This window comes from Ochotona princeps, chromosome 15 (assembly GCF_030435755.1).
Source record: "Ochotona princeps isolate mOchPri1 chromosome 15, mOchPri1.hap1, whole genome shotgun sequence".
NCBI lineage: Eukaryota > Metazoa > Chordata > Mammalia > Lagomorpha > Ochotonidae > Ochotona > Ochotona princeps.
Genome location: NC_080846.1, coordinates 49556017 through 49583205, shown reverse-complemented (window position 1 = coordinate 49583205; position 27189 = coordinate 49556017). Strand labels below are relative to the sequence as shown.

Here is a 27189-nt window from a genome sequence, read left to right as displayed (position 1 = left end):
CTATTTTTATTCCTGGAGCCACCCCCGCCACCATGCCCAGCCAGCTGCCAGAGGCTGGGGCTGCTCCTATAGCAATGGGGACTGAGGGGAGCGGGTGTGCTTGGGTGAGTGCGAGCTGGTTGCTCTTGGTTTCCGGAGCTCCAGGCTCCACAGGCTCTGTTCTGCTGCCTCGCTGGTCCTTGTGGAGTAACAAGCCCCTGAGAAGTCCTGCCTGTCTGGAGGGGAGCAGGTGGCTGGGAGACCAGAGCGCAGGTGCCTTTCTGGGCCTGAATGGAAAACCAGGATTCATGGGTGGAAGGGTAGGCCTGGGGACCTGTGTCTTCATGAATATTAGCTGAGCCGACTGCATCATAAGCTGGCCCTGGATGGACCCACATCGCATCAGGCTTCTCTTGCGACTTCTGTGGAGCCTGTGTTTGCCCACTTTGGGCAAGGAAATGGGGCATCCAAGTGACTGGCCCCGCGGGTCGCATGTTGTCTCCTGGTTTTACCTCACGTCCTCTCTCTCTTGGATCTGGAGGATTCCCTTGGTTCCTTCAACAGCTGGCATTTTAGAACCTCAAGATCAGCCAGTTCTTCCCTTTCCCCAGCACCCTTATTTTGTGACGGGGGCCAGAGTCTCCCAGCCTCTGTTCCTTTTCCTGAGTTGCATTCCTCGCGGAGGAGAAGGGGCACCTGGGGATAGGCTGAGGAAGGACACGTGATTGGGCCAAGGGAAGCTGCTTGGCCAGTACCCCTTCCTCAGCAGGAACAGCTGGTAACAGCCAGCTGAGACAGTGGTGTAGCCTGTGTGTGTGTGAGTGTGCGTAGTTCTCCTGGGCAGGCCAGTAGAGGATTGGAGGTGTTCCTAGTCTGAGAAATGACTACCTTTCCGTAGGAGGGTGGAGGGGCACACATGCTAGGACCAGAGGAAGGGGTCATGGGTTTGGTGGGGTTGCGGTGGGCTGGCTTGGCTTGGAGATTTGTGAATGTCCCAGGCTGGCTACACCCCCATCCACACGATCCTCCCAGGCCAGCAGGACCACATAAGAGGTCCAGCGTGGCATCTCTCGACCCCAGGTCTCTGGGGTGGCACTTCTGGGGCTCTGGCGCTGGGTCCAGTTCGTCCTCTCTCTCTTTCTCTTTGCAAGCATTTTATCAGCTTGCCATGCTGTGGGGAGGTGGGACTGGGGCACAGAGCGGTTCTTTCCTGCTCCGGGCCACGAGTTCACTAGAAAACAACCTGTGAGATACTCAAGCGTCCTTTGCACTGGTTCCACGCGCTACTCAAGAGGCACCAAGAAACAGCAGGTTCCTAAACTGCTTGTTTACCATCCCTCAAGGCTTGGGCACGGTGACAAGGTATGTTAACGTCTCCCTGCTTTGGAGGGGCAGCGGTGAGGGAGGGGAAAGGCTGCCCGCTGCCCAGCCCCCGCTCTCGGCCATGTCTGCTCCCCGTTTCCACCCGCACCCCTGGCCGGCCGGGCACCCTCCATAAAGGGGACTGCAGACGCCAGCAACTCTTTGCCCCGGACGCCCCGCCCAGTCCCCTCAACCGACCAATCGCAGCCTCGGAGTTCGCGTATCGGTGACGTCACCGTTTAGCCAATCTCTGGGAGGCTGGCGCTGGGTGCGCACGTCCACTTGGCGCCACGGGCGGGTTTGGTGGGGGGGAATCCGCTGCTTTGCTCGGCAGCCAGAGCCAAGGGTGCAGCGGCAAGAGTGGGGTCCTGGTCCCCGGAACGCGCCAGGCTGCCCTCCTTTGGCCTCTTTGAGCCATTTCGTCGCTTCTCTCCCTCTGCGCCAGACTGGCCTCTCCGTTTCATCCACTGTTCTGCCCCAAATCCCATTTCACAGATAAGAAAAGTGGGGCTGGCGATGGGGAAGCTGCGTGCACGTCCTTGTGATTTGGATAAACAAATTCTCGCGGCTTTCATTCATTGCTGGGGACGGGAGGCCCTTCCTTCTGTCTTCAGCAAGACCCCTCACCCCTACCCCCACCCGCCATACACCTGCAGTGTCCAGTGGCCCGTGGGAGGTGCAACCTTCTGTCTTATTTCCTTTCTCTCGCGTGGGTGAACGTTCTTTTTGGAGAACGGTCTGGACAAAGACCCAGACAGGAGCCTGCATTGCTCCTTTTGGACTGGAATGGGGTGGGGTGGGGGCTCTTGTGAGGGACCCCCTGGCCTCCACTGTAGATTTCCTTCCCTGGATGGCCTCTTGTCCCTGTGTCCCCAAGCCTCCCGCTAACCCCTTGTTCCCAAAGGCGAGCCCCACCTCCTCGGAGCAAGGGGCTGGCCTGTGCTATTTCTGGCCTTTCTGGGACTCTTCTGACGGCAGATTCTTGTTTTCGGTCTGATTCAGATGTGAAACTTTTCCCGCGGCCTCTCACCCGGTTCCTGTGGGCTGGGTCTCTGCCCCATCACTCCCTGCTTCCTGGGGCCAGGCCCCTCCCCAGAGCTGTCTCTGGTTAGTAGCTCAGTTCTTCTGGGACTTGGAGGAGGAAGTTAGGGGCCCCAAGAGGGAGTTGTTCCCCCAGGGGGGCCTTGGAGGCCCTGGGGTCTGCGGCTTGGACACCTGCAAAAGGAAGCTCGGATTCCCATGGCAAGCAGTGCTCCTGTTCAAAGGAGCCACCTCCAGGGCCCCATCCTCAGGTAGGTGCTGGGGAGGAGGACTCAGAAGGACAGGAGGAGAACGATAGGTTGCTGGTAGCTCTACCAGCTCTGATGTGGCAGGGAGTGGGTAGGTGGCGCAGGAACTGACACAGGACCCTGTGAGTTTGGGGGTACATGCGTGCTGCTTTCTCCACCTTTCCATCCCTGCACCTTATTCCCACCCCTTTCCATTGCTTGCCTTCCTGCCGCTTGCTCATGTGCATGTAAGACTGAACAGCAGTGACCCCTCCCCACCCCACCAACTTTCTCTCCTTCTAATCCCAGCATCCTGGGCACTCCACATTGCCTTGAAATGGTCTCATCTTGTCTTTAAAAAACTCAAACCATAGATGCGATTCTTCTCTGAGTGCCCAGCCCCTGTCTTGAGGCTGCACTGCTCTAAGTTTCCTGTGTAGCCGTGGTCTGTTAGGGAGGGTGTGGGGGGCTGTAGGGCATGGCTGGGGGCATTGGAAATCCCCAGGCCACTGCCAGCCCTGTGTTGCTCTGAAGCACCTGGCGGGTAGGCCGGGGATGCTAAGCTCCTCAGAGATGCTGGGGTGGTTACTCTGAAAGTTTTCCCTTCCAGCTGACCACCCAGAGCTAGGAGAGACCAGGGCCTTCCCCGGAGCTGGGAGCTGAAGCTTTTCCCATTGCGTGGGGACTGAAGGTAGAGGAGAAAGAGGTGGTGTGATGAAGTTGGGGCAGGAAACCATGGGCCGGACAGAGCTGGGCATTGTCTGTGCCTGGCTCATTGAGGGCTGAACCCTAGGTACTGGTCAAGCTGATGTGGGGTGGGAAGGAGAACTTCCAGCCAGAAGAAGGGAGAGGTGAGGGCTTGGGTGAGTTTTGGGGAGATCTTCACCCTGAAGAACTTTCAAGCTAAGAGAGGTCTCTGAAACCAGCAAGTACTATATGTGTGTGTGCTCAGTTGTATGAATATGTGCGTGCGTGTGCATGCATGTGCGTAGAGGCCGCATCTGACTTCAGAGGGGTGGAGTTCAGCACCTGGCTCCCTTCAGCGGCCTTCTCTCATTTATCAAATTTATTCTTCCATCTTTCTTTCCCTTCCTACCTCCCTCCTACCTCACCTCACCCAGCCCCGCCCCGGTGTCTGGATAATGTTGAGATTTCAACAGAAGTTATACCGGTGCTCCTGGCTGGGGTCTGCAAGGGATCCTGGAGAGACTTGGAGGGAGAGATGTGTTGCCAGTCAGTGCACCCACAGTGACCTGCCTCCTCCACTGAGAGTTGCTGAAGCCTGGCTCCCAAGTCTCAGCTGCAAGTTCTGGGCACTCAACCTACACCTGATTAATCTGCCTTCTTTCCCTTTTATTTACTTAATGAACTTTTTCTGGGCACGTCCTGTGTGCTCTGAGGATGGCTAAGATAAACAAGTTCCCGTTAGTGCCTCCAGGTCTGGGCTGACACCAGGGCTTCATTAAGTGGCAGGAACTGGAGAAGCCAGTCCTCTCTCCACACTGTCACCATGCTTGGGCTTGCCCAGAGCCAATGCCTTCCTTGTTGTGGGACACTGCTCAGGCCCATGGGCGTGAGCTGTGGGCCTTGCCGATCTGACAGACGTGGACAAGTTGTGTTACCTTGGGCAAGTCATGGAGCCTCCACTCCCAAAGCGCTTGTGAAGATCAAATGAGGATTGTAATTGTCAGCGGGAGGTCATGGTCATTGTCATCCTCCCATTTTCTCTGTCTGTGCTAGGCTTCTCTCCCAGGACTTGGGGTACAGGAAGCAGGTGCTTGTTGGGATTTTTAAAAAAAGATTTTATTTGTTTTTATTGGAAAGACAGGTTAAAAAAAAGATTTATTTATTTTGTTGGAAAGGCAGATCAGATTTACAGAGAGAAGGAGAAACAGAAAGATCTTCCATCTGGTTTATTCCCTAAATGGCTGATCTGAAGCTAAGCCAGAAGTTTCTTCCGGGTCTCCCAAGTGGCTGCAGGGTCCCAGGGCCATCCTCTGCAGCTTTCTCAGGCCATAAGCAGGGAGCTGGATGGGAGGTGGAGCAGCCAAGACATGAATCAGCACCCAAATGGGATGCTGGTGCTTGTAGGTGGAGGATTAAAAAATTGAACCATTGTTCATAATCTTTTTTTTTTTTCAAAGATTTACTTATTTACCTGAAAGGCACAGAGAGACAGATATCTTCCATGAACTGGATTGCAGTTCAAATGCCTGCCACAGCCAGGACTAGACCACAGCTGAAGCCATGAGCCGGGAACTCTGTCCAGGTTTCCCAAGTGGGTAGCAAGAAACCAATTACTTGAGCCCTCACCTGCTGCCTCCCAGAGTTCCTGGGCAGGAAGCTGGGTGGAATGTAGAGGCAGGATTTGATTTCAGACTCTGAGATGTGGGATGCAGGTGCCCCAAGTGGCAGCTTATTATGCTGCACCACAACACCCATCTGGTTTGTTGGATATGAGAATGGTGTGAGTTGAGTGGGATGAATATGATGCTGGTTGTTAATTCCCGTAGAGATCCCATTTATGGAGATTCTTGTACGTGCCAGGCCTTTCACCTGCATCCTTCCGTTTAATACTCCTGTTAATAGCCCTGTGAGGTGGTTTAGTGTCATTCTCAAATTTTTTCAGATGAGATGATTAAGGCTCTGACATAAAAGTCCTCAAACTTCTTAGTGTACATTCGACATGTTTGTGGGATGTTTGGAAATGCAGATCCCGTCTATGGCCATACCACCCTGAACGCGGCTGATCTCGGAAATGCAGATCCCCTGGACCACACCCTCAGAAAGTTCGATTCTGCAGGTGTGCAGTGACGTCTAGGATTGCTGTGGTTTTCCAAAGATTGTTTCTTGAAGACAGGGAGCGCTGCCACCTGCTGTTGTACTCTCCGGCTGCATGCTGGAGCCTCAAGCTCTCCCTCGTGGGTGACCGAAACTCCATGGCTTGAGCCATCACCTGTGGCCTTCCAGGGTGTGCATTAGCAGGAAGCTGGAGGCAGACCTGAAACTCCAGGAGGGGAGGTGGGAGTGTTAACCTGCACCATCACTGCTGGGACACACGCCTGCTGCATCTGTGTTATGTGGTATTCAAGGCGATGGCAGTGCTGGAGGCTGATGGCCACATTTTAGTAAATATGGATCAAGTGTTAGCAGCTTGCCCAAGAACTCAGGGCTGAGTGAGAACAAGAGAGAGAGCACGCCTTGAACCTGGGGTTGCTGCTCCATGCCAGGCCATCCATGCTTCCTGAATCTTGTGTTTTGCACAGAGTGGGGTTGCAGTTCTTCCCCTAGCTTCCTCCCTCACAGGCCGATTGTGAGAATAAAATGATACAATGTAGGAGAACAGACTTCTTAAAATGTAGGGCTGGCAGCATTGTTAGTGCTTATGCAGATACATGCAAATGAGTGCTCATGGGCGTGGCTGTTCACTTTGGGATGTGTGTTATAAGAGATGGGTCAGTGGAGAAGGAAGCTGGGAGAGTTTTAGTGGTGGGCAGTGACCCTGGTAGAGAGGAGCGGGAGCAGAGGAGGTTGGCCGCGTCCCATGGCTGTGCCTGGGGTCCCAAGGCACAGTGTCTCCATTCTGTGATCTCTTGTTGGGATTCTGCAACAATCTGGAACACTCTGGTAACTCCTTCCTGGCTGCTTGACCTAAGAGAACCGTTTCTGATGTCTACTTCTGTTCCTCCTCCCTCGTGAAGCCAGAGCCGTACTTTGCTCACACCATCCTCTCTGTCTCTCAAACATCCGGCTGCTCCCACATGGGCACTGGCAGCAGACGGGCCTGGAAGTGGGACACAAAGGCAGCCCACTGAGCAGGCTGCAGTGCCTCTTTTGGCCCCATTTGCTCTGCCAGGCCCTGGAGGCTTGGCCCAAGCTGCTGCCTGGAGCTGGCTGTTTTGGGTGCCGGGACCCCAGCACTCTAGAGCTACTGCTGTTCAGGAATGCTATGCTCCTCCCTCCCCCAGCAGCCTGGAATCGATGCTAATTTCAGCCTCTGGTCCCTGACTCACTCTCTCCTGACTCACAGGGTGACCTTGGGTTTCTGAAGCCCCTCTGGGTGGGGGAGTTGGGATGGCGACCATTTTACCCTGCTTTGGGAAGGAGTGGGGATGGAGCCAAAGAGGGCGGGGTGGAGGGAACTTTAAAAATTGTCGTCTAAACTCAGAGAGCTGAGCTTGCACTGTGAATGTCTGAGCTTGGACTCATCAGACTCCTACCAGGCCTTCCTGTTGGTTCCTCACCCATCCCCAGGCTTCCTAAATGCCACATCTGAGGGCACTGTCCTTTAAGGCAGAACTGGCAGCCCACGAGATCCTAGGCTCTGCCTCACCACATCCATGGGGACTGAGATGGGGGAAGTGTCAACTGGGCACAGGTGCAAAGACCAGAGGTTGCCTGTGGCGCCAGGTGGGGAGGCAGGGGTTAATCCAGCTCTGTCCTGGTTGATGGATTCTGGAATCATAATCCATTAGCTCTGCTTGCGTGGAGTGAGGCCAGGCGGGAGCATTCAGATGGGTCTTTGTTCTGAGCCCTGGCTGTCCCCACCAGTGACAGAGGGGATGTAGATGCCCATACCCCCTCCCTGCCTTGACCTAGAGACAATGAAAGAGCTTTGCCTCCTTCCCCCCTCCCGAGAGAGAGATAGAGATGAGAGAGAGAGAGAGAGAGAGAGAGAGAGAGAGAGAGTAAGCAATTCAGAGCTTGGTTATTCAGCCTAAGAGACAGATCACTGTACCACTACCTACTCCAAAAATCACCTGAGGCGCTCGCACCTGCCTAATTGTGCTGGGCCCTGCTGTCTTGGGTAAGAGTTTATAGCCAAGCCTGGCTGGATGGTTGGTGTGGAGAGGCAAAGGCAGAGGCAGGAGAGCCTGGGCTTAAACTTTAAGGGTGATTGAATCTGATAGAGGCAGCAAGGTGGAAAATGTGGCTGCTGCGATGACGTGGTCGGAGTTGTTATGAACTGATGTGCACAGACATACAAATGTGTATCTGTCAGATGTCCCCTGGAGGGGTTTGGGGGGTGGTGTGTGTGACCCAGGAGCAGGGCCTAAGCTGGCTGCCCGGTGCCACTGCCCACAGGCTGCGTTACATGGTGAAGCAGCTTGAGAACGGGGAGGTGAATATCGAGGAGCTGAAGAAGAACCTGGAATACACGGCGTCTCTGCTGGAGGCCGTCTACATCGATGAGACACGGTGAGCATGGGGCCCGCGGAGAGGTAGACATGGTGTGCCGGAAGAAGGAGGAAGGCAGGAAGCTGGAGACAGGACTGAACCACCAGGACGGCGATGGGAAAGAAGAGGCAGGTGTAAGCTAGGGAGAGGAGAGATGACAGGAGGGAGAGGAGACTGCTGTTGGACAGCACCCTCAATCTCATCTGGTCCTGACCCTCCTGGTGTGCAAGGGTCTAAATGCATTACAGCTTTTATTTCATTCAGAGAGAGAAAGGGAGAGAGGGAGTGCTTCTATTTGCTGGTTCACTCCCTAGGTTCCTACAAGAGCTGGGACTGAGCCAAGCTGAACCTGACTGGGGGTTGGGAACTCAATCCAGGTCTCCCATGTGGGTAGCAGGAGCTCAGTCAGAGGAGGGTGTGTGTGGGCAGGATGCTGGAACAGCAGCCAGAGGCAGGAAACCCAGGTGCCCCCATGTGGGCGTCTCATCTGCTGGGCCAGACAGCTGCCCCCAGTGTGCAGTTCCTCCAGACCCCTCCTGTCCCACGTGGGGGCCCTGAGTCCTAGCAGTTCCTCGGTGCTTGAAATGTGATGAGAATGAATTGAAATTTCTGTAGAAAAGACGTGCTGCGTTTCAAAGACTTAGGGGGAAAAAAAAGAATTGTGCAATATGTCACTCAAATATTTTATATTGATTCACGTTGAAATGACAATATTTTGGAAGTATTGGGTTAAATAAACTTTATCATGAAGACAAACCTCCCCCGTTTCTTTTGATCCGTTGTAGCAACTAGAGAACTTAAAATGTCAAATATGCTTGCATGCCGTTTCTTTCTCCTGAACAGAACTGCTCTGTAGCACCCTGATAGATGCTATTCCGTTGTCCTGCTTGAATACTCTCATAGCTGGGGAGCTCGCTCTGCCACCCCCACACAGCATGACCTGTTGCTTTACTGGGGACAACAGCTAGAATAGACATAATCAAGGAAAGGGAGACAGAGTGTCAGTGTTTCTGAGCATGGGGTGTGGAGAGCAACACCTGCTATCCTTCCCCCCCCCACCCCCGTGACTGTCCTTCTGGGGCCTCAGGCAAATCCTGGACACGGAGGACGAGCTGCAGGAGCTGAGGTCTGATGCGGTGCCTTCGGAGGTGCGCGACTGGCTGGCCTCCACTTTCACGCAACAGACTCGCGCCAAAGGCCGCCGCGCGGAGGAGAAGCCCAAGTTCCGTAGCATCGTGCACGCCGTGCAGGCTGGGATCTTCGTGGAACGGTGAGACTGGCCCAGGCTTGGCTCCTCTCTCCCGGTCATCCTGGTCTGCTCGGAGCCCCCAAGCCGTGTGTTCCTGATCCCATACAGCTGCACCTGGCTATGTCCCTGCTCCTCAGACCTTTATACCTGGGGTTCCCGCCCCCATCCCCGCTACTGTTTTCTCTTAGGATGTTCCGGAGAACATACACCTCCGTGGGCCCCACCTACTCCACCGCTGTCCACAACTGTCTCAAGGTGATGCATGCGATGGTGGGAGAGAGGGCGAGAGAGGAGGGGTTGGGAGATGGGACAGCGCTTGGGATCTGTGGAATCCCTCGCCATCTCGCTGCTTCCCATGTCTCCATAATCACTGGGAAGGCCTCCTCAAAATCTAACTCCGACCCTTGCTGTTGTGTCCAACCCCTCCTGCTGGCTGCATTCTTTCTCTGCAGAATCTGGACCTCTGGTGCTTTGATGTCTTTTCCTTGAATCGGGCAAGCGAAGACCATGCGCTGAGGACCATTGTGTTTGAGTTGCTCACTCGGCACAACCTCATCAGCCGCTTCAAGGTTGGGCAGCACCCTGTTCTCAGATTCCCAGCTCCCCCCACCTCACACTCCCACACTGCCCCTCCCACCCCCCTCCCTTCCACAGCTCCCTCATTCAGGGTCAGGTTTGGGGCTGCCTCCCACCCCACCTGACTTGTTGCGGTCCCGACTTCTAACTTTGTTGATTTGCAGGTCTGCAGCAGGGGTTCTTCTCTCTCTGCAGCCCAAGGTGTCCTCTGTAGGCTGCCCCGCTCTCCAGCTGTTCTGTCTTTTGCTTAAGGACCTTTCCTGGGCCCCAGACCTAGAGTCTGCACGTTGCGGCTTGCTGGACCCTTTGGGACTGGAGTCTCTCTCTTAGTTTCCTGCCCCCCCCCCGTCACCTTAGGAGGTAGAGAAGGGGACAAACTTGGCCCTTCCTCCCTCCTTGCCCTGGCAGGGCCTTCCCTAGGGAGCTGGGTTGTGTGAGCACCATTGCATCTTCAGCTTGGCTAGACAGGAAGAATAACAGGGATTAAAGACTTCTCCAGGCCCTGTGCTGGAAACAGCATCTTTTGAGAGGGATGTTTCTGTAGGGACAAAGCACACGTGGGAGCTGGGGCCGAAGGGGGCTGTTGCCTAGTCGTTTTGGGGCCAGAGGCAAAGGACTGTTGAAAGCAGCTGTCCCAGAAGGTGATGACCTTAGAAAGGTTGATTCCTCCACAGTCTGTGTCCTGTGAGCCTGCCATGACTCTGACCCTGACCCTGCCTCTAATAGCAGCTCCCCAGAGATCTGCCTGCCCCCTGCCATCCCTGGGTTGTTCCCTTGGGTCTTCCAGAGGCCTGGATGGCTGCCATGTCGTGTTCTTCCTTCCAGTCCTGCTCCTTCTGGGAGACAGAACGGCAGGCTGTACACTCCTGAGATTTTTGTCAGCTCCTGTTTCTGCAAGCTGGTTCTCGGTTGAACTCTGAGGCACCTGCTTCTCCTATACTCCGCCTCCTTAACCTGATAGCATGGGCTCTGGCAGAGTGGCTCAGACCCAGTCCCGGTCTGCCTTGCTCTGAGGCTGCTAGATGAGATGGCGTGCATGTGGAGACCCCAGTTGGAGGAGCTATCCTTCTCAAGCTGCACGTTCTCCTTCTCTGGCACTCTCCCCTCCTCTGCTCCTCCCTTTTTCTTCCCTTCCTTTCCCTTCAGGGACGCCATGGCAACGCAAAAGCAAGGGCAGTTGTCATGGAAACAGTCCTTTAAATTCCCTGAATTTGGGGCACAGCCCTCCAGGGGTAGAGGTGGGGACGATGGGGTCTGCCTGTGTGCTTCTCCAGTGTCTTCTACCACTCTGTGGTTTTCCTCCCACTATCAAGTCCAGAGCCGCTGTACCCGCCCTACTGCGGAGACGCAGGGGCAGGTGGAGACCCCAACCCCGGGGCTGTGGGAGCCCTGAGGCTGAGCCACGGCTTGGGTGTACGCAGGGACAGGGCTGAGTTAGAAGTCCTTGCTTGGAAGCCCTGGCTGTGGCTGCTTGTGTGTGTGTGTGTGTGTGTTGCACATTGTGTGGCAGCGCACATGGCCACGACGTGGTCAGGGAAGGCGTCCCGGAGATGTTGATCCACATCTGGCAGCCAGGGTTCATGCTGGGTCACTCTTTCTCCTACTCCTGAGTTCTCCATGCTGCTCCATTTGGGGCTGGGGCAGGGCAGTGGGAAGGTAGGAAGGAAGGTAGGAGGGAAGATAGGAGGGAAGCTTTCTTTTATCAAGACTCTCCAGGGAAATAATAATAATTACAGCTACTCTTTAGCGTATTGACTAAGTGCCTTGCACTTATCTCATTCAATTTCAGGTAGGTGGTATGAGCTGCCTACAGGGAGGCACGTGACTTGCCCAAGATCACTTCAGCTAGCAGGTGGTGGAGCCGGGCTGTGAGCCCAGGTTCATCTGCCTGTGGGTGCCTATTGCACTCCGAAAGAAGGGTGGAGCTGCTGGAGTCAGCTCCGCAGCTCCCGGACATGACTCCCTGGCCTCCCTCTGCCACAGATTCCCACTGTGTTTCTGATGACCTTCCTGGATGCCTTGGAGACCGGCTACGGCAAGTATAAGAACCCTTACCACAACCAGATCCACGCAGCTGACGTCACCCAGACTGTCCACTGCTTCTTGCTGCGCACCGGGATGGTGGTAGGTGGGCCTTCCCTCCTCTCTGAGATGCAGTCCTGGCATGGATTGACAGACTCAGTTGACAGGATTCCTTGGGTGGGAGGACTGGAAGGAGGCTCAAAACTTCACAGGGACTTGTGCTGCGATGCAGTGGGGATGCTGCAGGTTGGAGGTGGAGGTCGGGCATGCGCAGCTCTGGGCGGTGACTCGCAGCGGGCTGGCTGTCTCCCTTCCTGCCTCTCATTTCAGCACTGCCTGTCGGAGATCGAGGTCCTGGCCATCATCTTTGCCGCGGCCATCCACGACTATGAGCACACGGGCACTACCAACAGCTTTCACATCCAGACCAAGTGAGGGTTGGGGTGTGGCAGGGCCAGGAGGAGCCCTGTGGAGGTGGGGTGGGTGGGGCAGGGTACAGTCTGGACACGGTTGCCTTTGGCCATGTGTGCAGGTCGGAGTGCGCCATCCTATACAATGACCGCTCGGTGCTGGAGAACCACCACATCAGCTCCGTTTTCCGCATGATGCAGGATGATGAGATGAACATTTTCATCAACCTCACCAAGGACGAGTTTGTGTGAGCAGAACCGGTCCTGGATGTTGCCCCACTCTTCCACCCCTGCCTGCTTCCCAGACCTCCTGCCCCACCAGGGTGTACGGAGTGCCGATCGTGTCTTCTATGGTCTCTCCAGAGAGCTGCGGGCCCTGGTCATCGAGATGGTGCTGGCCACTGACATGTCCTGCCATTTCCAGCAAGTGAAGACCATGAAGACAGCACTACAGCAGCTGGAGAGGTGGGGTGGGGTGGAGTGGGGTGGCAGGGCTGAGCCAGCAGGATGAGATGGGGGTGTGAATGGGGGAGTGAGTGCACGTGAGTGTAGCCGGTGATCAGGGCTTTAGCTGTCCCCACTCTAGGTATGAGAGTATGTACATGTATGCATGTGTGTGCACACGTGTGCATGTGAATGTGTGTATGTGTTCATAGGTGTGTGTGTGTGATGTGTTGCATGTGGCCCCAGGTTTAACTGGGGAGTGTCTGGGACTGAGGTCTGAGACAGGGGGGTCTGTCACAGGTTCAAGATGGGAAGCCTGTGAATGTAGGGGCGCTTAATCAGCACACCCCACCCTCCACCCCCTCTGTGAAGGGGTGAGAAGCCTCCCTCTTCACACCTTGCCACTCATCCTGTTTCAGTAGGTCCACTGGGAGAGTCCTGAGGGGGTTATATATATATAAAAAAAAAAACCAAGGCAGGACAGAACAAAGGCCGTGGAGCATTGAATGCTGCTGTGAGGTGGGTGAGGGTGGACGAGTGTAGGAGAGGAGGAGCCTGCTGTGTGTGTGCACGCGGTGACTCCACGGGTCACCCTCGTGGATATCATCATGATAATGAGTGACCATGACAGCTGCCCAACACTTAGTGTGAGCCAGCCGCTCTCCCCAGTCCTCGGCTATTAGGTGCATTTATTTCTCAGAACAGCTCAGTGTGTGGTGGGGTGAGTGCTTTCCATAGTAGGCTCGAGAAAAGGGAGATGTGGCACAGTGGTGATGTGTGGCAAGCGCTAGGTGAGGTGCAGATTCGAGCCCAGACATGAGGAGGTTAGGAGTTAGCATTTCTTCCAGCTGTGCTGCTGGAGCTTCGGGGAGTTCACGGGGACGGGATGCAACGATGAGAGAAAACGTTGAAATGCACGCATGGGTGCTTTTATGTTTTATTTTTTCACAATGTGTGTGCATCTCTCATGAGTTTTTTGATGAACTCTCCTTATGCTTGGAATTAGAAGTCTTAGTTATTTATTTTTTGCACTGGAATAAATCTCTTTTAGTTCCTTTTCCCTGACCATTGGGGCGTACCTTGTGTGGGTGTGTATGCACATGAATGGGTTTGAGAGAGGGCGTGAGATGGGGAGTTAGGCAGTGGTTGAGGTTTCCTTTCTCCAAAATACCAGCCTCGCTTCCTTTGCCCTCTGCCCCACCTAGGATCGACAAGCCCAAGGCTCTGTCTCTACTCTTGCACGCTGCTGACATCAGCCACCCCACCAAACAGTGGCCGGTGCACAGCCGTTGGACCAAGGCCCTCATGGAAGAATTCTTCCGCCAGGTAGTGAGGCATCTTGCCCACCCCCTGCCCTCTCTTCTCACCCAGCTCGGTCCTCCTCCTCTGGATAACCCTGCTATTTGTGATCCCATATGTGTGAGATAGAAATCTTACTATCCTGAAGTCTGATGGTGGTCGCTGATAGCTTGTACTCCATTTGCATGTCACTCATTTCCAGGTCCGAAGTGAGGAATTTCCCCCTCACCACTTGCTCCAGCAGCCCCTTCCCATCCCCACCTGCACCCCAGACCTGTTAAGGCTGAAGTGTCCACTCTCATTTCCCTGCAGGGTGACAAGGAGGCTGAGCTGGGCCTGCCCTTTTCTCCGCTCTGTGATCGCACCTCCACTCTGGTAGCCCAGTCCCAGATAGGTGAGTGTCCCCGTCCTGCAGGGGGGATGGGGTTGGGAAGGGGTCCTCCCAGGGTCCAGGGGGGTTGGCATTGCTCTAGGAGCATAGGTCTCCCATAGGTAAGGGGAAACCTGCTTTGTCGGAGCCAGGAGATGGGGGTAGGAGGGCAGGGGCTGCTTAGAGTGGGAGGGTAGCCCATCATCGCAATGCCTGCTGCCACTTGCCAGCCCAGGTGACCTCTGTGCACCTGGGGGTGGGCGGCCCGCCAAGTGGCCAAGACACCTCTGCCATGTGGCTCCCTCTACCCTGCAGGTTTCATTGACTTCATAGTGGAGCCCACATTCTCTGTGCTGACCGATGTGGCTGAGAAAAGCGTGCAGCCCCTGGTGGATGACGACTCCAAGTCTAAAAACCAGCCCAGGTGAGAATGGCTGGGGGCGGTTGGTCAGGCTGTGGGTTCTGGGCCATACAGAGGATCTGCCCGCTGGATGGGGGTGGTGGCTGAGGCAGCAGTGAGGTCCCTCTGCTAGCTATAATGTTGGGGCCAGGGAGGTGCACTGTGCACCTGTGCTGACCTCCCTGCGTTGTCTCTCCCTTGTTGTGTTGCCTTTTGGGAGAGAGAGAGGGTGGCGAAGGGGCATAGGGGGAAAGGACAGGGACTTCAGTCTCCCAGTCTAGGGCAGTGCTGGGCTGGGCTGAGTCTCATCACTGGGGCTGGGCTTGGGGCTGGGGGCTTGCTTTTAGCTTCCAGTGGCGCCAGCCTTCTTTGGACGTGGACGTGGGTGACCCCAACCCTGACGTGGTCAGCTTCCGCTCCACCTGGACCAAATACATCCAGGAGAACAAGCAGAAGTGGAAGGAACGGGCGGCCAGTGGTGGGTGCTCTGGGGGGCGGGACAGGGAGATCCGCTGGGGGCAGCTGATGGGACCTTAGCAGATCATAGCGGATCTGTTTTCCTTAAGCCTCCGGGGCAGCTCTGTCATTCTTGGCAATTGGGAACACAACTAACTGGACTAGGGTTAGAGTCCAGGAAAAACTGAACAGCTGAACAGGTCTGGAGAGAGGCTGGGAGCTGTTATAGCATTCTACAACTCAGGGTCCTCCAGAGTCACAGGGGGTTGCTGCAAATGGGGTCCCTGTAGATGTGGGTGGGCCCGGCTGGGATGTCCTTCCCTCACGTGGGGCCAGAGAGGCTATCTTGTGTGACCTGGGCTTGGGGGGTGGGATAGGGGCAGGTCAATGTTGATCTAGCCTTACTGCCCATTTGCAGGCGTCACCAATCAGATGTCCATTGATGAGCTGTCACCCTGTGATGAGGAGGCCCCATCCTCGCCTGCGGAAGATGAACACAATCAAAATGGGAATCTGGACTAGCTCTGCCTGGGGCCGGCCTGGGTGAGCCAGGGCCCAGGAGGGGGCTGGGTGGCCACCACGGCACCACTCATCAGCTGTCTGCAAGGGGTGATGGGGAATGGTGCATGGAGGTGAGGGTCTCCCTCATCCTTTCCCAAGGAAAGACAGAGGAAGTGAAGGTGACATGGGGAGGGAGCCTTCCCACCCTTGTGGTTTCTTGGCTCCTGCAGGAAGGGAGGCAGTGGCTCCCCCACATGGGGCAGGCACGTGGGGTCTGCACCTGTGCGGCTACCTCCATGTACAGCCCCTGTTGGGGGTGAGGGAAGTGGTGCTGACCCAGGTGCCAGGCCCTGGGGAGGTTGGCAGAACCTGATTGTTCTTCTGGCCTCAGCTCACCCTCTTGGTGGGTCACCTTTCCCAGGGCTCTTTTGCCTAGCCCTGCATGGGAGCTGGGACCTGCCTGGGCTTGGAGGACCGGTGAGCCTGCAGATGGAGGCAGCCTTTGCACGCTCAGGCCTTGACTTCTTCCCCCAGGTCCTCACTGAGGCCGGAGAGCTTGATGTCATCAGCACCATCCATCGGGACATCTGCTCCAAGGGGTGTGGAGGTGGCCCAAGGGACTGCCCACCCAAAGGCCACGTGGATTCTCTGGATTGTGGGTCCAGGGAAGGGCCCCTTCCACCTGCCACCCTTTGGGGTCCACTTTAATCCCCGGGCAGCAGGATTGGGAACACGAGGCTCCCAGCTGTGCCCCATCCCCTGCCTCTGGCTCCCCCTCATGGCCATGGCTGCCTGGGAGGGAGCCGGGGTGCCTCCCGGCCATGGGGAGGGGGAGGTCAAAGCTGCCAGCACCCCGGGCCCTCCCCCATCCTTTTTGCCTCCAAGTTTCTAAGCAATACATTTTGGGGGTTCCCTCAGCCCCCCACCCCAGATCTTAGCTGGCAGGTCTGGGGCACCCTTATCCTCCCTACCCCATGGGGAAGGGCTGAAGTAGGATAGAAGGCTGGGATTCCCTGGCCCAGGTGGAGGGTGGAAAGGGGCATGGCTGCTCCCTAGGCCCTACAAGAGTGTGGGGGGCGGCAGCCCCTGTACCCACACTTATTCTACTTCAGTCAGACTTCCTGCCGCATACCCCTGCCCTATCCCCTCTACCATTCTGAAACAGAGAAGCCAGGAGGGCCAGGGGCTGGAAGGAAGCCTTTTTTTTTTTTCTGGGGAGGGGGAGGTCCTCTAGCTGACCTAGAGGATAGGGGACTGGGTTCTTGGTGCCCCCTTCCTCCTCCTAGTACTAGGAGGCTCCTGCCGACCAATGTCTGTAAAGGGCCTGGGCGCCTTCAGGATGGGTCTTGGCACTCAGGCTAGAGGGACTAGGGTGGGAGGCGAGTGTGAGGTGTGGTGTCCAACAACAGCGTCCCTGGCCCAGGGATGCTGGGGCCATGATGGGCTGAAGGTGGGTGGGTGGGGGGCTTCACGCTGCTGTTGCTGCTGCCACCGCCCGCCAGATCCTATGCTGCCCCCTCCTCTCTTTGGGCTCCCCCTCATCCCAGGTGACCGCCCCCCACACCTGCTGTCCTTGTACATAGCAGCCAAGCATTTGTACAGTTGGCTCCCCCGTGCGTGTACACTCCATGTCCTTGGTCTCTGAGACCCACCAGCCCAATACTAGTCCCAGACGCATGTGACTCACACCCACCCCAGGTCTCCCACACCCCCACTATAGCCAGAGATCAATAAAGAAGGGAGACTGGGTCTGTCTGTGTGCAGGGTTTGCTGAGTGATGTCAAGTGAGTGCCATGGCATACACAGGCTTCTGGAAATTCTGGAAGACTCAGGGTGGGGAGGTTCCCAGAACCCACAAGTGGGCAAGCTGTGCACCCTGCCCCTGGCCTCACAGTGGGGCAGGTGCATGGCCCACATGGGACCCTGTCCTTGTCTTTGGGTCTGCTCTTTGTGGCTCCCTCATCTTGCCTTCTGTTGCCTGGGGCAAGACAAACAGGGATGGCAGAGACACTGTGGGATGTGCAGGATGCTTGGTTTATGCCTTGCCTTTGCCCCTCGGTGTCTGGGACAAAGGGAGACACGACGCTTCCCGTTCCTGGACTTTGTGTGTGTGTGTGTGTGTGTGCGCGCGCGCGCGCGCGCGCTAAGGGACTGGAATGAGGGAGCTGGAGAAGGGAACACATCCTTCAGGAAGGCAACAGGGTCTGGGGAGCACCCACACTCCTTGTCAGAGTGCAGTTCCACACATCGTCCAGCAGGAGGTGCTCGTGGCACGCAGTGACAGCGTGAGCGCGCCCAGTCTCGCAGGTGCAGGGCCCTCCTGCCAGATGGCAGCATCTTCCCCTAGCCGCATCCCACAGGGGGCCCGGGCTCAGGGTTGGGAACTGGGCAGAGAGAATTCTCCGAGTCCAGGAAAAGAAGTAAAGTGCCAACGATCTAACACCAAATTTATCACTTTTTAAAAACGAGATGTTTTTTTCCAAAAAGTGAGGAAGTAAGAAACAAATCCAGTGTCCGTGCATGCCCCAACTGTGGTCTCCATCTAGGATACCTCCTCCTTCTCTCTCAGACCTGTCATGGGGAAGGGGGTAGAAACAAAAGGTGAGCACGAGGCCCAGCGGCCATCTGGTTCCCTCACCTGCTGGTCTGCCCAACAGCCCACCTGCCAAGCACCCAGCATGGCAAGAAAGCCAGTTCTGCTGTCTGATAACCACTTTCAGTCCATTGCTAGTCAGTGGCTCTGTGTGTGTGTGTATTCACAGACCAGGAGGTCCCTTCACACACAGCCCACCCAGCTTGGGAAGGTGGGGAACACCCTTTGGGAACCAGTGCTCTTTGTGTGCAGTCACCCATCACCCATTCCAAGACGTGGAGATCCTGCAGAGAGTCTGACCTCAGTGCCCCCTGCTGCAGTGTGGTCCCTCTGAGGAAAAAAAAAAAGCCCTCTCATCACAGAAGACAGTGTCTCAATGACAGAAGTTTCCCTTGCCCCTCAGCATGTGGCCTGTTCTTCGGGGTCCTCCTTACCGCGCTGGCTCCCTGGCAGTCCGGTGACTTCAGGGTGGCAGGGTCCCCTGTGCCAGCTTCCTCACTGCGCCTCTCCTGAGCTCTGGGGCTGGGCTGTGCAGGCTCTAGGAAGGGAGAGGCAGCATTGGGGAAGGGGCCTTGGTTGGGCGGCCGTGTGTTGCTCATGGAACCCTGTGCTGCAGGCAGTGGGGAGAGGGGCCCAGGACGCATGGTGCATGGTCTCTGATCGCCATGGCTGCCTTAGGTTCCCTGCTTCTTTAAATCTGCTATCAACAAGTACATAAACAGAACAGAAAGCCACCCCAAAGAAACCTCTACAGAAAGGACACGGAATAGACAATGTACAGCTCTAAAGAACCTGGACTGCTGGCCCGCGCCTTCTAGTCTGTGTTTATCTCACGCACGTCATTGCCTTGTGAAGACTGATGTGTGTGTGATTGGGGGTGTGGAGTTTCATGTGATACACAGTGTCGATACTGGATTACCTTCAAGAGGTCGAAAAAATCCTGCATTCTGGCGCGTGTTAACATCACACACTCACTGCACATGGTTGTCAGGTGTGTGTCAGGAGCTCAGCCAGACCGGTTTCACTGAGCAGTCACACACAGCCCAGTGCAATGGCTGAGCTCTAAGGCCTCTGGGCTAAGGAAGCAGCAAGTGGCAGAGAGAAGGTTCTAGTCTGTGGGCATGGAGCAGCCACCACAGGAGCCCTGAAGTCCAAGGCAGGAGCGGGTAGTGTTAAATAGGAAAGTGCACACAGAGGTGCCCACAATGCCTTGAGGTTGGTTTTGGCTTCCCCTGCACTTCTCCCAGTTGCTAACTCTTGCTCCTCCCCAGTGGGTGAGGCTTGCCCACAGCTTGGCTGAGGGACAGGCTGCCCCGGGCCCTCCCAGCCTGCACGTACTCTGTGCTGTGCCAGAGGAGCCCAGCCTGGAGTCCGCTCCCGTGCCCGTGGTCCCTGGTGGGCAGCACTCCTGGCTCCCTGTACTCTCGCCGGCTTCGTCGGGCTCCTCTCCTTGCTGCTGCTGCCCCAGGTGCTGTTCAACCATCATGTGCAGCTCTGGGGACACACACAGAGGAAGGCAGCACTGGGAGAGGCTGCCCCAAACTCGACAGTCTCACCTAGGGGTTGGCACACATGACCGGGATTTGGCATCTGCTCACCTTCCCCATTGAGACCTGAATAGGAAGGCAAATGAGCGGGGCACCAGCTAGATCCCAAGCAGTGCTTCTGCCAGGGGTGGCCACTGTGGGGCGCTGTGCTCAGGAGGCGGGCACCCCACCGCACAGCACGAGCTGCAGGTCCTCTGCTTCTTAACCAGCTTCCTGCTAAGGCACTGGGAAGGCAGCAGGTGACGGCCCACATCTGGCCCACATCTGGCCCCCTGCCACCTGGCTCCTGGCTTCATCCTGGCCTGCTGCTGGCTGGCACAGCTAGCTGAGGACTGAACTAGCAGAGGGAAGCGCTCTCTGTCACTCTCCCTTTCAAATAAACAAGTAAATATACTTTAAAAACAAAACACTTCTTCCAAAGGTGAGCGGTGGTGGTAGGAGAACAGCCTTTTGTGCTTGGAATAAAAGGTGGGGCTGATGTGGTGCAGCAAGTTAAGCTGCAGCCTATGTTGCTGGCATCCATGTGCCTGGCAGTTCCAGTCTGACTGCTCTGCTTCTCATCCAGCTCCCTGCTAATGTCCCTGGGAGAAAAGCAGAAGATGGGCCCCGTGCATGGGCCCCCGCACCCATGTAGGAGACCGTGATGGGCTCAGACTCCTGGCTTTGGCTTAACCCTGGTCGTTTTGACCTAGCCCTCCTGTTCTGCCTGGTCATTGTGGTCATTTGGGGGAATAAGCCAGCAGATAGAAAATCTCTTTCTTTCCTGTTTCATCTCTCTGTCATTCTACCTTTCAAAGAAAATATATCTTAAGTAATAAAAGATAGCTGACTGGTTGGGACACCTTGCGTTCTCCAGGGGAAGGCGGAAAGGACACGAGTTCAGCTGAGCAGGCGGGCAGACAAGGCAGGCAATAGGCAGGCACAGAAGCTATATGGCAAGCAGTGCGCCGGCAGCCCTCAGGTACTCTGGCGTGCACGCATGCGTGCAGCGCCCTATGCTAGGGAGTTCATAAATGGCGTGCCACTTTCCAGGCTCCGAGAGTCGGGGGGTCAAGTGGTATCAGCTCCACTCTGAGAAAGTCTGACCTGACCATCTCCCCAGGATCCCTTCCCAAGGGGTCAGGTTTGCCTACTCAGCCTCCGCCCCTGGGGCAAAAAGGGGCAGCAGGTTGGCGCACCTTTCATCGTGGGAGTGGTCCTTGTCATCTTCTTCCGTTGCCGTGGAGACATAGCCAGGGTGGACTGTGGAGGATACGGAGCAGAGATGGGTGCCAGGCGTGCTGACCCTGCCACCCCATCTGGCTTTACTTTTCGACGGAGGGGGGTTGAGAGGCAGTGAGGGCTTCAGCATGGCAAGGAGAACAATGCTTGACTCCCCAGCCACCCGCGCAGTGTGTCAGGGAGACCCCGTGCACTCTGCATGTGCGTGTGTGTGTGTGTGAGTGTGTGTGTGCGTGGATGGAAGCATGCAGGTCCATTTGTTCACCTGTTTGGATGCAGGGAACGGGGAGTCAGGGTTTTAGGGACTCGTCCCCTAGGAAGCTGTGGGTTCCTCAGACTCCTGGGTGGAAGGGACCAGCTCACCTTGAGAAGTGGGTTGGGAATCCGGTCTTCATCCACCTCTGAGGGGAACAGGGACAAGAGAGGTGACAAGGACAGGAGATCCAGGGGGACCCCACAGTGCTGACTTGCCAAGAGAGTTGGGGGGCTTGGTAATCACCTCCTTCCTGATCTGTCTCTTACCTCCTCTGCCTCCAGGAAGCTGCCCTGATGCTGCCCAGCCTGCCTTCTCTTCCCCCCTCCTGCTCTGCCGGCAGACCCTAACCCATGCATCTAGTCTTGTCCTTGACCATGAGGTTGCAGACACAGAGGTCTCTGGCAGCAGACTCTGCAGCCTGTTCTCTCAGTTTGCCAGGCTTACCCTCCACCCCAGGGCCCTGCATAGGAGGCAACACGGAGGTCCAGGCACTGGGTTCTAGACTGGCTCATCAGCCTGGTTCACCCTCCTCCACCCCAGTAGCGCCCTCCCCATCACTCTCTCCACATCCCTTGATGGGGACACTGGCGCCCAGAATCCCAGCTGCTCCAGGGCTGTTTCTAACCTTCGCCTTTCCTCTGGGGGCCGAGAAGAGAGCTGGCGGAGGCGGGCCCTCCCCCTCGCAGCTGTCACTGCCTCTAGGGGTGGGGGCAGCAGTTGCTGGAGAAACCTGGGAAGCTGTTGCCGCAGCAACCGGCCCACCATTGACCACCCTAATGCCTCCTGGGGGGGGGGTTGGGGACCGGGGTGGTCTCCACTTCCCAGCACTGCTCTGTCTGGCCAACAGTAGAGGAGATCCTGCTAATGTAACCACAGCGCCAGCCTGCTTGCCTTGGGGAAGATCCAGGGGCCCTGCTCTCCATCCCCCTGGCACCCCAGCCGTCTGTGGTGGCTCCTAATCCCCTTGGTGCTCCGGCCCTGGGTTACCTGGGGAAGACTGGTCACTGGTCAGCACGAGGGTGGCCGGGGTGGGGCGACGCCTCCGAATCTGAGTGGGGTTGGGGGAAGGGTGGGAAAGTGGGAAGAAGTCAAGTACAGGTGAAGGCGTCACAGCTCACCCCACACAGCCAGCCCTCTGGACACACACCTCTGAGAGGGCCACCATGCACTGGACCTACCGGGCCAGGGTGGCCAACCCAGGGGACTACTGCTCCCAAGAACCCAAACGTCACCTCTCTTGCTCCATCTCCCCTGTCCCATCTCTCTCCATCCCTGCAGCCTTATCTGCTCTAATGCATCGATTTCTGGCCTGCTGTCCTTCCGTCCGTTCTGGATCAGTGGTTAGAAATAACCTAGGAGGGTGCAGACCTGTCTCTTGGCCTCTCACCCACCCACCCCCCCCCCCACTCTTAGCAGGCATTAACCTTCAGCGGGCCAGTGCTTAGCAACAGCGACCCTCAGTCCTATCTAGTGGGAGGCGGGGCAGGGCACAGGGTGGGCAGGGCTGAACTGCATCTCCTCTGGCCCTCTGCCTGCACACATCCCCTCCCCCCTTCAGGGCCTGACCTGGGACACACCATTGTTCTGATTGGCTGGAAAGCAGGGTAAGGGGAAATCCTTGTCAAGGTGACTGCCCCACACGGAGGAGCCCCAGGCAGGACCTGGCTCAGATCCTCAAGTTGAGCTGAGAAAAATCTCACTGAGTTTTAAGGTCTCCTAAGACACTAACACACAAAGCTGGTGGATGCCAGGTCTCCCGGAGTGCCCCCTCCCCTGCTGCCATTCTTATGTCATTGCTGTGAATAAGTTGGCTCAAGGACTCCTGGGACATGTAGTTTTTCTCCCGGACTCTGGCGGCTTGGAAATGAGTGGAACGAAGTATTGGAGTTGCCAGTGGCAGCTTCTTCCAGGAGGGCAGTGGAGCGGGAAGGCCAATAGGCCAGGAAAGGATGAGGGCAGAGGGCAAGGACAGTGAATGGTCAACTCCTACCCCCGCCCCGCTCTCTCTTTGCAGGTGGCTTGCTCAGCATTGGAACCAAGGGCAGCACAGGGTAGGGGATAGTGGTGAAATGCAGCCCTTCTTTGTCCAGGGGTGCCAGAGAAGCAGGTGCCCCTTAAGGGGCTGGTGGGGGGTGGGACTGTTTCCCAGGAGATTGAGTGGCATCTGTTTTGGTGACATTTCAAGGTCCTTGGCAATAGCGGTCCTGTGTATGTGTGTGTGCACACGCACACACATGCACTGCACACACATTAACCATCCACTGTTTCTGCCTATTCCCAATTGCAAAAAGGGCCAAAGACTGGCAGCTGGGCACAGGCAATCCACGTGACTGGGGTGAAGGCCCTTGTTTTACTAGGACACCCTCTTCCTCCCTGTTCCTTTGGTGGCAGGGGGGTGCCTAAGAGCAGAAGGCATGGGAGCAGTGGGAATTGGTGCGTTGATGTGACATCCACATTGGGAGAGGCACCTGTCAGTGGGGCTCTAGGGGACTCCGAGAGGGCAGCAGGGCTCTGCGACCCTGGACATGTCCTCCTCCCTTATCTGATTTCCTGGTCTTGGATTAGGCTTCTAATTGCTCGGAGTCCTTGAGAAGTGTGATGTCCTACATCAGGAGGCAGGAAAAGTCAGACTTGCTGGGGCACCTCCCAGGCTGGGCTTCTGCACCCAGCCTGGCTGCCGGCTCTGAAGGACACATGGTGCCTTCACCTCTGCATTCTTTTTCCGCAACAGTTAGGCCAAAGGCCAGGGCGCTGGGTGCTCCCTGAGCCCCCCGCCCTTTCACCTCCCCGGGTAGGGCTGGGTTAGGGGCTCTTGCCAAGCCTATACACTCAGGCAGTGCAGCAGCAGGGACGGGTCTGAGTTTACAGGTAGAGCTCCAGGCCTCGGAGACACGGATTTCTGAAGATGCCAGGAAAGAAAGCAGGTCTAAGTTCCAGCAATCTTTGCCCACCCCCCCCCCGCCACATTGCTTCACACACGCCCCCTTCCCCCCTAGATCCCTAAGCCAGCTGGCCTGCCCCTCCTCCCTCTAACCCACACCCATTACACCTGCCTTCAACACCAAACAGAAGCAGGTGCCAGGCGCCAGCGCGACGTGTTCCCAACCTCACCCCACCCACTGTGGCCTGGTCCTGGGTGTGGGGTGATCCTAGCCTGGCCCTTGCTTTCCAGCACAAGGACTTTCCCCTTGACCTCCAGGGAATGCTGTATGCTAGCATCTTCCTCATTCTCAGGAGGCTTCTGGCCCCTCCCATAGTCAAATCTTGGATGCTGGAGATGAACCAGGGAGGGTGGGGAGGGCGGAGACCAGGGACCTGAGCGTTTCCTGTTCTGGGGAGCCAGAGTTACAGAGGGTCTGCCTTTTCCCTCCACATCCACACCTTGGGCTGTCACACAGCTGGAGTGGAAACGACAGAGCCCCTCCCTGGGCCCACCCCAGGGGGCCACACAGCTCCTTTTGGGGGGTGGAGTGCACGGCCCCACCAGAACCTGGCAGCTGTTGGTCAGGGGGTGGGGGGGGGCGGGTAGGCAGGAAGCAGAGAGCTGCCCTTATGGGAAGGAACCCCTTCTTTTGGGAGGGGTGGAGTCTGGGCAGGTGGACAGAGAATACAAAGAGATGGAGTGATGGGCAGACACGGAGATCTTGGGAAAATGGGCAGTAGTAAGGACCACGGGTGTCCACCCTCACCACACACGCTCACTCTCTCACTGAGACACTGCCGCTGTGCCAGGCTGCTGAGCTAAAAATAGGCCAGGCCAGGAGGTTGGGCCAGGGCCCTGGACTCCCACCTCTCCAGTGAGGCTGTCCCTGCGTGAGGCCGTTCCTAGTGGCTCAGCTGGGGACCCCTTTGCCTCCTGGTGTCAAGAAAGCTGTCTGTCCCTTCCCACCCCTCCCCCACCCTGTCTCTGGCCTCTCAGCACCACTCACTCCATCCCACCCCACTCCAGCGGAATTCCAAAGGGCAGGAGTTGAGACCCACGTGCCCAGACTTGCAGGACAACGGAGGACACCTGGCTGCACCCGGGAGCAGCCTTCCTCCTCCAAAGCCCCAGCCCTTTGGGCTTGGTTGGTTCCTGCATCACCTGGCCAGCACTCTGAGAAGCCGGCAAGGTGTGCCTCCAGGTAGGCTGCGACGTGAGAGCTGCCTCCCTGCCAACTCCCTACCGCACCAGCCCCTCGGTTACCGACCCCCTCCCTGCCCCCTCCCGCGCGCAGGCAGGTCCTCTCGGCGTGGTCAGCAACCTAGGAAACTCTGGTAGGGGCTGATAGGGTGGTGGGGGAGGCGAGGCTGGAGAAGAGGGAGGGGTCGTGTCCTCGTGAAGGCCCCCTCCCCCAGGGTGGCGTGTAGGGAGCGACTCTGGCGGGGTCAGTCGTCGGGTGGACAGTCTGCACAGATAGACAGATGTGACTCCGACGTTGGGGGAGGGGACAGAGACCCTCCTCCTCCCCTCAAAAAGAGCACATTCGTCCTCCAAGGGGCGCGCAGCTCCGGGAAGACTGGACAGGGATCCCGGGTGGCCCCGGTCCTGGGATCCCTCCGTCTTTCGCTGGGGGAGTCCCCAGCCGCCCCGCCCTGCTCCGCACCTGCTCCGCCGCCTCGGGATCAAGGTGCGGCTCCAGCAGCGGGACCGTGAACTGGATCTTGCGGGGACTGTTGTCTTGCTCCATGGCTTGGGGCGGCGGCCGCGGCGCCCGCGCTGCGGCGGGGGGCGGGAAGGCGGCGGGACTCGGGGCTGGGGAGGGCGCGCGCCCCTCTCCGCTGCGCTCCGGCCCCGGCCCCAGCCCGGCGCGCTCGGCTCCCGGCTCCCGGCTCCCGGCTCAGCGCTCTCGGCTCCCGGCTCCGGGGACTGGGTGGCCGCCGATTGGCTCCGCACCCGCCGCTCCCGGCCCCTTCCCCCTCCCCCAGCCCGGAGCCTTAACCCCGTCGTGGCCGCGCCCGCCAGCTGCCGGGGGGGGGGGTCACCACCCGCGCGGGCGGGTGCGAGGGCTCCGGGCGTGGCCGGTCCCTGCGGACACCCGGCTGCCCTCGGAGTTCTGGTCAGGGAGTAGAGATGGGGAGTGGCTAAGGAGAACTTGTCCAAGCTGGGGCAGGTTTTGGAGGGGGCGGAGGGAGGTGAGGGGGAAGGGTGAGGGCTGGGGAGGGTGGAGGGGAGCAGGTGGCACAGGCGAGAGGGAGATTTTATTTCTCATTTACGGGGGTGGGGTTATCTCGAAGAGAAAAAGTGCAAAGCGGCAGGGAAGGAGGGAGGATTTAGTCGTGCAACATCAGGGACTCAGGTTAGACTTAGAGAGGGGCTGATCTGTGAAAGGACATGCTGGTGGAAGTGGAGACTTGGAGGGGAGGTGTGGGTTCCAGAGAGGGAGCTGAGACCCTGTCTGGCGTCTTCTGAGGGGAGGGTCTCTTTCTGGGAGCGCCTTCCGGGGTGCGTGCAGCAGGGCTAGGAGACAGCAGCTCCTGCAGCTCCGGGCAACCAATAATGCTTGTGAAATAGCTTCCACTTTCTGGGTGCTAGATTATAGGGATCATCGGAAAGTAGGCGAGAGGCTGACAGAGGGAGGAGGCGGCCATTCTTTCCACCCAGTGACTTGTTTACAATTGACCCGGGGTTTCCACTTTCACCTTGGGCGTCCCTGGCAATGACCTGTGACAAAAGGGGTGGAAGTTAGACCAAAGGAACAACTTACTGGTTTGGGGCAGGACCTAAATGGTCAATCAATACCATGGAGTAAGAGAGTCAGGCTGTTATTTGGAGCAGCTGGCCGGGGCCTGTCCTGGGTCAGTGGGCAGAGGGGGAGGTGGATGCTGGGCCCCCAGCAGGGCCAGGGCTGGCTGGCTGCCTGATCCTTGTGAGGGACAGGAAGGGGGTGGGGGAAAGGACTGGAGGTCTGGGGGTAGGGGTGAGTAGCGGTGCAGAGAGGAAGAGGAGGAACACCCATGGCATTCTGTTTCTTTTGAACCTTAAGCCAAGCCTGAGTGCTCTGCAGATTTATGGCTGTTTTCTTGCAAGGATCTTGGGCTCACGCTGTCTTCCGAAGGGTCAGCTTCAACTCTGCGG

General features: G+C 57.2%; 2 protein-coding genes across 7 annotated transcripts in view; one reads left to right on the top strand and one right to left on the bottom strand.

Annotated features, from left to right (window-relative positions):
• The window catches only part of PDE1B (phosphodiesterase 1B), a 28902-nt gene extending 11639 nt beyond the window's left edge, over positions 1 to 17263 (top strand). For 2 of the 5 annotated variants that reach the window (XM_058673482.1, XM_004583139.3), the window contains exons 3-16: positions 7695 to 7808; positions 8875 to 9057; positions 9225 to 9291; positions 9489 to 9605; positions 11596 to 11736; positions 11965 to 12065; positions 12167 to 12292; positions 12408 to 12509; positions 13694 to 13814; positions 14100 to 14181; positions 14473 to 14581; positions 14905 to 15035; positions 15432 to 15556; positions 16049 to 17263. In XM_058673482.1, coding sequence (XP_058529465.1) covers positions 7695 to 7808; positions 8875 to 9057; positions 9225 to 9291; positions 9489 to 9605; positions 11596 to 11736; positions 11965 to 12065; positions 12167 to 12292; positions 12408 to 12509; positions 13694 to 13814; positions 14100 to 14181; positions 14473 to 14581; positions 14905 to 15035; positions 15432 to 15535 — 1498 coding nt within the window. In that variant the 3' untranslated portion in view covers positions 15536 to 15556; positions 16049 to 17263. Of the gene's footprint in view, positions 1 to 1664; positions 2634 to 7694; positions 7809 to 8874; positions 9058 to 9224; positions 9292 to 9488; positions 9606 to 11595; positions 11737 to 11964; positions 12066 to 12166; positions 12293 to 12407; positions 12510 to 13693; positions 13815 to 14099; positions 14182 to 14472; positions 14582 to 14904; positions 15036 to 15431; positions 15557 to 16048 lie in introns of those variants that run through there. The other 3 variants (XM_004583140.3, XM_058673483.1, XM_058673484.1) reach the window with 3 other exon arrangements.
• A 672-nt stretch (positions 17264 to 17935) lies between these two features.
• PPP1R1A (protein phosphatase 1 regulatory inhibitor subunit 1A) lies at positions 17936 to 26124 on the bottom strand. Of its 2 annotated transcripts, none has more exons than XM_004583277.2 (7): positions 25718 to 26124; positions 22119 to 22179; positions 21239 to 21276; positions 20833 to 20896; positions 19446 to 19601; positions 18542 to 18645; positions 17936 to 18085 (listed from the first exon to the last, which is right to left on the bottom strand). In XM_004583277.2, the coding sequence occupies exons 1-7, from the start codon at positions 25799 to 25801 to the stop codon at positions 18080 to 18082; spliced, it is 513 nt and encodes a 170-aa protein (XP_004583334.2). In that variant the 5' UTR covers positions 25802 to 26124; the 3' UTR covers positions 17936 to 18079. The 2 variants fall into 2 exon arrangements, with proteins under 2 accessions (XP_004583334.2, XP_058529471.1); XM_058673488.1 differs by lacking the exon at positions 25718 to 26124 and adding an exon at positions 22279 to 22542.
• Between the last annotated feature and the right edge of the window lie 1065 nt (positions 26125 to 27189).